This window comes from Sapajus apella, unplaced genomic scaffold (assembly GCF_009761245.1).
Source record: "Sapajus apella isolate SASKATOON/1434 unplaced genomic scaffold, GSC_monkey_1.0 scaffold74, whole genome shotgun sequence".
Taxonomy (NCBI): Eukaryota; Metazoa; Chordata; class Mammalia; order Primates; family Cebidae; genus Sapajus; species Sapajus apella.
The window spans coordinates 395,465-404,667 of NW_022437014.1; the positions used below are offsets into that span (position 1 = coordinate 395,465).

At 50.5% G+C, this 9,203-nt stretch overlaps 1 protein-coding gene across 1 annotated transcript in view; it reads right to left on the minus strand.

Moving 5' to 3' along the window:
* Window positions 1-9,203, minus strand: part of IGDCC4 (immunoglobulin superfamily DCC subclass member 4) — a 47,950-nt gene that overhangs the window by 29,153 nt on the left and 9,594 nt on the right. The window contains 2 exon segments of the mRNA XM_032250990.1: window positions 4,531-4,672; window positions 5,319-5,669. Of these exon segments, the coding sequence (XP_032106881.1) occupies window positions 4,531-4,672; window positions 5,319-5,669 (493 nt within the window).

Consider the following 9,203-nt stretch of genomic DNA (forward strand, 5'->3'; position numbering starts at 1 on the left):
CGGCCGAGGCGGGTGGATCACGAGGTCAAGAGATCGAGACCATCCTGGTCAACATGGTGAAACCCCGTCTCTACTAAAAATACAAAAAAATTAGCTGGGTATGGTGTCACACGCCTGTAGTCCCAGCTACTCGGGAGGCTGAGGCAGGAGAATTGCCTGAACTCGGGAGGCGGAGGTTGCGGTGAGCCGAGATGAAGCCATTGCACTCCAGCCTGGGTAACAAGAGCGAAGCTCCATCTCAAAAAAAAAAAAAAAAGTGAGTGACTGGTGATAACAAAATGATTTCAAGTGGATCCAGACACATGGCTTTTTATCCTAGAAGTTACAGTATTCATTTTTATGGCTATCTTCTATTTATGGCAAGGGTTGCTGGTTTTCCATTTTATTGCACTGAGATAATGTTCCTTTTTAATATGTGTTACAGTGACAAAAGAGCAAGCTGACGTAAAGAAAATTGTCAAGTGATTGTACAAATGGTATAAACACGGTCACAATTATCAAGGTGGCTTGTGGATGCCTGGGATTTGGGAAACACTGCTCTCATAGATTACTGGTTCCCATGGAAGAAAAATTATCCCCTAGATTATCTCCTATTATTAGAAATTAGTGTAAGTACCAGGGAATTGCCACTTCCAAACTAAGCACATCCACTCTGATGCAGTGTGTTTATTCGCTGCACATGTGCTTGCACTGGACCAGGGCATATGGTCTCCTTCAAACCACTGGGCTGAGTTTATGAATAGCATATTTGTACATGCACTATATCTGGGCATGTGTAAAAATACATAGCTTGGGCATAATCAAGTTGCTGTTTTAGACATTTCTTTATTCCCCCCAACACAACGTGCCGGGACATGTAGGCCCAGCTTATTTATAGATGGGGATCACTTTTCAGAGGACTTGGGGGCAAACACTCCCAGAGTCCAGAAACTGGCAGCTCTGGCCTCCTGGGTTAGGTTTATGGCTTGATGGGATGGTGCCTGAGCTGGATGTTTCGGGGGGGAGGTCTGAAACCCACTGGTTTGCTGAGAAACTTTGGAGAATTAACTTCTTTGCTCCCAGCCACAGTTGAACTATAGATTTCTAAACTCATCTTTAATTTTTAAAAAACTTAAAGTTATAATGTGATACGAGCTTCTTCAGACCTCGCAAGTTTCTCACCTACCCACCAAATGACACCTACCAGAGGCCTGTGTACCCTCCACACAGGGCACTGAAGTCTGGCGCTGAGTATTAAGCTGTGTGACCTGGGGCAAGCTATTTCTGCCTCTGGTCCTCCGATTGGAGGACCATCATTTAACAATCCAGATAAAAATACCCACCGTATTCCTGTGTACAGACCTGGAAGGATGTTCATTGTGTGGTAAGTGAAAAAAAAATTAAAGTTGCAATATTATCCCACTTTTGTGTTTGAAAAAGAAAAGAAGATTCAACAAAAACCTCATATGAACAATATAATGAATTATCTTTTCAGATGGAGTCTTCCTGTCACCCAGGCTGGAGTGGAATGGAACCATCTCGGCTCATTGCAATGTCTGCCGCCTGGGTTCTCCCCCCTCAGCCTCCCATGTAGCTGGGATTACAGGTGCCTGCCACCATGCCTGGCTAAATTTTGTATTTTTAGTAGAGACGGGGTTTCACCATGTTGGCCACGCTGGTCTTGAACTCCTGACTTCAGGTGATCTACCTGCCTCAGCCCCCTTCAAAGTGCTGGGATTACAGGCGTGAGCCACCGCATCTGGCCTAAATTTTGTATTTTTGAGAGATGACATTCTGCCATATTGCCCAGGCTGGTTTCTAACTCCTGATCTCAAGCAATCCACCTGCCCTGGGCTCCCAAAGTGTTGGGGATATAGGCATGAGCCACCATGCCCGGCCATATTAATATGAATTTTTAAAATGCATCTGCTAGGAATATAAATTAAAAGTAAATAAGCCAGATGTGGTGGCTCACGTCTGTAATCCCAGCACTTTGGAAGGCTGAGCAGGGTGAATCATGAGGTCAGGAGTTTGAGACCAGCCTGGCCAACATGGTGAAACCCCAACTCTACTAAAAATACCAAAAAAAGTTAGCTGGGCGTGGTGGCATGCACCTGTCATCCCAGCTACTCAAGGGGCTGAGGTGGGAGGACTGCTCGAACCCAGAAGGTGGAGGTTGCAGTGAGCCAAGATCGCGCCACTGCACTCCAGCCTGGGCGACAGAGCAAGACTCCATCTCAAACAAACAAACAAACAGAAAAGGAAATTGAGGAAAATGTGAAAATAAGAAATGCCTACCTTAAAGGATGATTGGAAGAATTAAGTGAGAAAATATATGTAAAAGACTCAGCAGAGTGCCTGACCCAAGGTATGCTTCCATTAAGTGGCTCATGTTGCGACTTTCAACGTGGGGGGATTTTGCTGCCCTCTGCTACCCCTCTGGGGGCCGTCAGGAGTAGGCTCTCGCTTGGTTCTCCCTTCCCCAGCTCATCTGCTCTGGGTTCATGGAACTCCCAGGGGGCACCCATTATCACACAGTGGTGACAGGCCCCACATTTAGAAGTTGGAAAGGCCGGGTCAGCATTTCCCAGGGTTCACTCTCTAGAATGCTCATTCATGGGATGTTAAGGGGTTCCTGGGCAATTGAGCCAGGAAGTGCTTGGTTAAACAGGTCAACAGGATCCTCAGGGCCTTGCCAACTCCAGGAGGGAGATTTACAGGCAGTTTCCTGTTCTTATTTGATCATAGGATTCCTCATTCAAGAAGAATTTAAAGGGACTCACGTTCTACGGAGACCACACTTTGGGAAGCCGCAACCTAAACCAACTTTTGTTTGCTTCCCCCTTCATTTTGCAGGTGGGCAGAATAGGCTTCTTCCCCCTTCATTTTACAGGTGGGCAGAATAGGCTTCTTCCCCCTTCATTTTGCAGGTGGGGAGGAGAACAGGCTGGGTGAGAAGTGACTCTCCAAGGACCAGTGGGGTTAGCCCATTGCCAGAGTCAACAGATCGCTCTCTCTCTCTTTTTTTTTTTTTTGGAATGGGGTCTCAATGTGTCACCCAGGCTGGCTGGAATGCAGTGGCACTATCACAGCTCATGGCAGCCTCTACCTCCTGGGCTCAAGTGATCTCTCTCAGCCTCCCAAGTAGCAGGGACCACGGGCGCCACACCGCCACGCTGGGCTCATTTTTGTATCTTTTTTTTTTTTGAGACAGAGTTTCGCTCTTGTTACCCAGGCTGGAGTGCAATGGCGCGATCTCGGCTCACCGCAACCTCCGCCTCCTGGGTTCAGGCAATTCTCCTGCCTCAGCCTCCTGAGTAGCTGGGACTACAGGCACGCAACACCATGCCCAGCTAATTTTTTGTATTTTTAGTAGAGACGGGGTTTCACCATGTTGACCAGGATGGTCTCGATCTCTTGACCTCGTGATCCACCCGCCTCGGCCTCCCACAGTGCTGGGATTACAGGCTTGAGCCAACGCGCCCGGCCCAATTTTTGTATTTTTTATAGAGACAGGGTCTCAATATTTTGCACAGGCTGGTCTTGAACTCCTGGGCTCAAGCGATCCTCCTGCTTCATCCTCCCAAAACGCAGGGGTTACAGGCATGAGCCACCGCGCCCGGCCACGATCTCTTATGTATGGACCTCTCACCCTCTTCCTTCCTCTCAACTGTCCTGTGGCTTTTCCATCCCGAAGTTTCTCCTACACCTCGCGTCCTTACTTACACATGGGTGAAAGTCAGAGGAGCCGGGACAACACAACACAGGCAATGGAAGGTTGGTTCCAGGGTGGCTGGAAAAGGACTTTGGAGCCACATGTCCAAAGATACGTAAAAATCTAGGGGGTGACGACCGAGTCATGAGACCAACTCAGAGACCACGGATGCAAAGGAGCTTCGTGGTTTCTCGTCACGCTGCAGACACATCTACACCTACCCAGGAATCCACAAGAGGGACGGAGTCCTGGGTCTAGCCTCTGCTTCCCTTCCGCCCTGGAAACTTCCCTGGGATCGCTCTACTCATCCATTCATTGCCTTTACAGGGAAGGAGGAGAGTGAATAGGAAAGACCTCTACAACCCACGTCTCAGAGGGCTGCGCCCCACTGGATGGAATTGAGAGAGGAAGAGAAGAAATGCTTCTAGAGCGGAAACTCTGGAGGAACCTGAAGAGAGAAAACCTTCCTGGCAGCCTCAGGGAGCCCTCAGCAAACAGCCAATGGCTCACGGCATGGCTTGGGATAAACCACAGCTCCTCTCTGGCCCTCAGTCTCCACAGTAAAGCACGTGGTTGGATCAGATGTGCTGGGAAGGACTCTATACTACCCCCACCCAGGCTCCACAGCTCAATGGGTGGCTTTCCTCCCAGGGAGAAAAACTTCTTGTCCAATTTCTCTTTGGGACCAGACATGAGCCAAGAGTCAGGCGGGGGTTGACTCTCAAGTCAGTTTAGGGAAATGCAGCTCCCTGGACTCCAAGAATCTCAGCTCTGAGCACACCCCAGGGCCCTCCCTGCCCTGTCTCCTGGGACCCGCTGCCCCACAGGGCACTCACCGAGGCTCTTTAGGCAATGTCACCTGGTTCTTCTCCCAAGTAATGACGGGAGCCGGCAGCCCTTCAATGCGGCACCTGAAGCGAGCTGTCCCATTCTCCTCCACCGTCTGAGCCTCCGGGTGCAGAGAGAAGTCTGCGAGTGCTGGGGACAGTGAGTGAGACACGAGGGGCAGGAGAGGGAGGCCACAGCAAGCACAAACAGTGACACACAGCAACACACAGCAGAGCCAATTCAGACCGAGGGAGACACAAGAAGTGGTGATTAGTGGTCAGATGCTGCCAGCAGAATGAACCCCAAAGCCCCCCTGCCCGACATCACCATGACGGTCAGACCAGACAGTAAGATGCACATTTCTTCTGGCCGGAAAGTGATTTCATAGTGATCTGTGTCTCCTGAGGGCCCCCTAAGGGGTAAGGCTGGAGCGTGGGGTATGACTCCACACGTCCCACCTGCCGTGCAGGCAGGAGCTCCCTTAGGAGGCAGCTTTGTGCCTCTAACCTGAAATGGGCACTCTGGCAGGCTCCCCGGAGGACAGCAGAAGTCCAGACTCTAGGACTCAGAGGGAAAGAAAAGGGGAAGGAACGGGAGAGTGGAGAAGTGGGAAGATTACAGAGTACCAAAGAACGAAGGCAGGCAACACCAGGAAGAGGCCTATTCAGCGAGGCGGGAGGCAGGGAAAGGAGGAGTGGGCTTAGGAGAGAGGATTTGCGCAAGTGACTAACTGCAGATCCCACTTCGCAGACCCCAGGTCTAGGTCTCAGCCTCAGCCCCCAACGCAGGCACTTACTGGCGAGCTTGACGACAGTAGGCTGGCTGGCCAGCACTCCGAGGGGGCCGTGGACGAAGCACGAATAGCTGCCTTCAATGGCCCCCACAGCCTTGGGGACCGCCTCGTCACTGCCATTGGGTGCTAGTGGCTGGGACAGCCACAGGGAGCCATTGGGCAGCAGGTGTAGGTGATCATGCTCCAGCAGGGCGTCCCCATCCTTGATCCAGATCACCCTGTTGGGGTGTCCGGCGGCAGCCGCACCCAGGCTACAGTTCAGCACTGTGGCCTGCCCTGGGCCCAGGATCACTTGCAGGGGCCCCACGCCACAGCTCAGCTCCACGGTCGTCTCCTGGGGCAACAGCAGCTCCCCTGCACAGAGGAACGCAGGGCCATCAGTGTGTGTCCCCACCTCTCACAGCCTCTGCTCCTGAGTCACCCACCCAGGGGCTGGGGCAAGTCAAGGAGAAAGACCTGTGTCTGGACCCGGCTCTGCCCTTACTACCTGTGACCTTGGACAAGCTGCTGCACTTCTCTGTGCCTGTCTTCCCCTGCTGCTCAGTTTCCTCATAGCAGCATTATTCACACCAGCCAAAGAGTGGAAACAACCCAAATGCCCAGCCCCCGATGAACGGACAACTATATTACTCAGCCATCCAAAGGAACGAAGTGCTGACGCGTGCTACAAGGTGGATGAGCCCTGAAAACTTGACGCTAGGTGAGGGAGCCAGTCATAAGATGCCACATTTTGCATGATCTCATTTCTATGAAATGCCCAGAGGAGGCAAATCCATAAACACAGAAGGTGGATTCATGATTGTTAGTGACTGGGGGGAGGAAGGACGGGGAGTGACTGCTAATGAGTAGAGGGTTTCTTTTGGGGGTGAAGAAAATGTTCTAGAATTAGTGGCTGTGGTTGCACAACCTTGTGAATATGAATATACTAAAAACCATGCCAGGCGCGGTGGCTCACGCCTGGAATCCTGGCACTGTGGGAGGCTGAGGCAGTAGCATTACGAGGTCAAGAGATTGAGACCATTCTGGTCAACACGGTGAAACCCTGTCTTTACTAAAAAAAAAAAAAAAAAAAAAAAAAACAAAAGTTAGCTGGGCATGGTGGCACACACCTGTAGTCACAGCTACTCAGGAGTCTGAGGCAGGAGAATCGCTTGAGTCCGGGAGGCAGAGGGTTGCAGTGAGCCGAGATTGCACCACTGCCCTCCAGCCTGGAGACAGAGTGAGACTCCCTCTCAAACAAACAAACAAACAAAAACCCACTGAGTTAAACACTGTAAAGGGTGAATTTTGTAGTATGTTAATTGTATCTAAATTTAAAAAGCAGACCAGCCTGGGTAACACAGAGGCCTCATCTCTACAGATAATTTAAAAAGCTGGCTGTGCATGGTGGCATGCACCTGCGGTCCCAGCTACTCAGGCTGAGGCAAGGAGCATCACCTGAGCCTGAGTTCGAGGCTGCAGCGGGCCATGATCACACCACTGCACTCCAGCCTGGGTGGCAGAGTGAGACTTTGCCTCAGAAAAATTAAAAGAGCATAGCAATTCCTACATTACAGGGGTGTTGTAAGCATTAAATGAGATGATGAGTGAGAAAAGAATATAGCACAGTGCCTGACACAGAATGGGGGCTCAGTCATGTCATTCTCTACCCTGGGACCTAACAGATCATATTGATCGTTATTACCCAATCAAAAATATGCCATCGGAAGCCAGGCGTGGCAGCTCACGCCTGCAATCCCAACACTTTGTGAGGTTGAGGGCCGAGGCAGGAGGACTGCTTAAGCCCAGGAGTTTGAGACCAGCCTGGGTAACACAGGGAGACCTCATCACTACAAAAAAAATTTTTTTAATTAGCCAGGCATGGTGGGAGGATCCCATGAGCCCAGAAGGTCAAGGCTGAAGTGACCTGTGATTGTGCAACTGTACTCTAGCCTGGAGAATAGAGTGAGATCCTGTCTAAAATATATAAATATATATATATATATATACATATATAGATCTGCTTCTGTCTCTACATATATGCACACACACACACACATACATACACAAACACCCCATAGGCTAGCAAAATACTGTAGCCAAGAAACATTTAAAATGTATAAGTGTGAGTAAGTGAGTGTGTATGAATACTATATATTTTGAATAAACGAAACAAAAATAAGTCCCAGCTGGTTGAGGAAGCCACCGGGCTGAAGGGAAGTCAGACATCTCCCCTTCCCCGACAGTGAACAAGGAAAGCAGATGCTGCTGGGAACTGTTAAGTGCCCCAGGTAGGGACTGGACTCAAGCTGGAATCAGAGCCAGCACGAGAGGAGCTCCCCGGGCTCATTCCAGGCGCCGGCAGCCCACAGCCTCCTCTGCCCTGGTGACTGGAGAGGCTCCGCACTCCCTGCAGCTAACTTCCCGAGGCCACGCAGGAGCCCAGAGCCAGGACTCAGGTCTCCTGACTCAATCCAGGGTTCTTTCTTCTCTCAAGGCCCCAGAAGAGCCTACTGACCTCAACACTGCCCTTACCACGAAGGGAAGAGTGGGGAGACAGCAGAGGAAGGGAACGCCATCCTAGGGTCAAGGCAAACACACACAGAGCCCAGTGTTTATAATTTGAACCAAGATTTCAGCAGGGCCCAGTCTATATTCATAGAGAAAAGATTGGTTCTCCCTGTTGTGTCTCCCAGAAGGTTGACTTGCTACCTCCTTGTCTTATAAAGCTCGATGGCCCGTCCCTTCTTAGCTTCTGATCTGACTCCTTATTTCAAGGCAGAATGGCATGTCTGAGAGTAACCAGGGACAGCGGTCAGGACAATGGCCCAGGCTCATTACAAGGCAGGTCTGGGCTGACAGAACCACAGGGGAACGTGCACAAAACAACGGCAAGGAATCAGGAGACCTCGGTTCTAGGTGCAGCTCCATCACAGTCTAGCCATGTGGTTTCGGCCCAGTCACTTCCCCTTCTGGGCCCCAGCTTAGTGGAATATAGCAGGTGACCTCTGATTCTATGATTCTATGATTATTATTACTCTATGAACTATGGTTCTATGATTATTATTTTATGAACTGTGATTCAATGATTATTCACTGACATGGGAAACACCTATTCCTGAACAAACATAAAACACCATTGAGACCCCACACAAATTGGTAAACGTAGCTCTGCACCGCTGAACACATGCACCTCAGGCTCTGCCACACTCGTCAACACCTGGACACCCGGGCCCACACTCAGAACCCCTGTGAGTCTCCAGTCTCCCTTCCCACCACCTCCAAAGAGGAACAAGACTGCAGGGACAAGGGCAGTGATGACTGGTGAAATAAAGCCAGGACAGACGGCCGGGATCTGGGGTCGCGGTGTGAAGGGTGGGCGGACAGACAGGACCTGACCTGGCCTTTCTCAATTCATCAGATGGGTCCTGCTGAACCCCTCTGGCTGCACAATCAGCCTCAGCAGGGAGAAGCCGCCCCTGCCCTCACCCAGTTTCCATTCTAACTGGGGAAACCAAGCTGGCATTCACACGACTGCAGGCCACGTGCTGTGCTGGAAAGAGCTTTTGACCTTGGGGAAGAAGATCAAGGTTTCAATCTTGCTGTTCCACCTACCAGCTCTATGACAAGCCACTTAACCTTTCTGAGCCTCAGTTTCCACGTGCATAAAATGAAGATGATACCACTAAGCCTGAAGGAATTAAACAAGACAATGCATGCCGAGGCTACAGCTCAGAGCCCAACAGCCACCACTCAAGGGATGGGAGCTTATTCTTTGTTTATTTACTTTTTATTTATTTTTTTTTTTTTGAGACGGAGTTTCGCTCTTGTTGCCCTGGCTGGAGTGCAATGGCGCGATCTTGGCTCACCGCAACCTCCGCCTCCTGGGTTCAGGCAATTCTCCTGCCT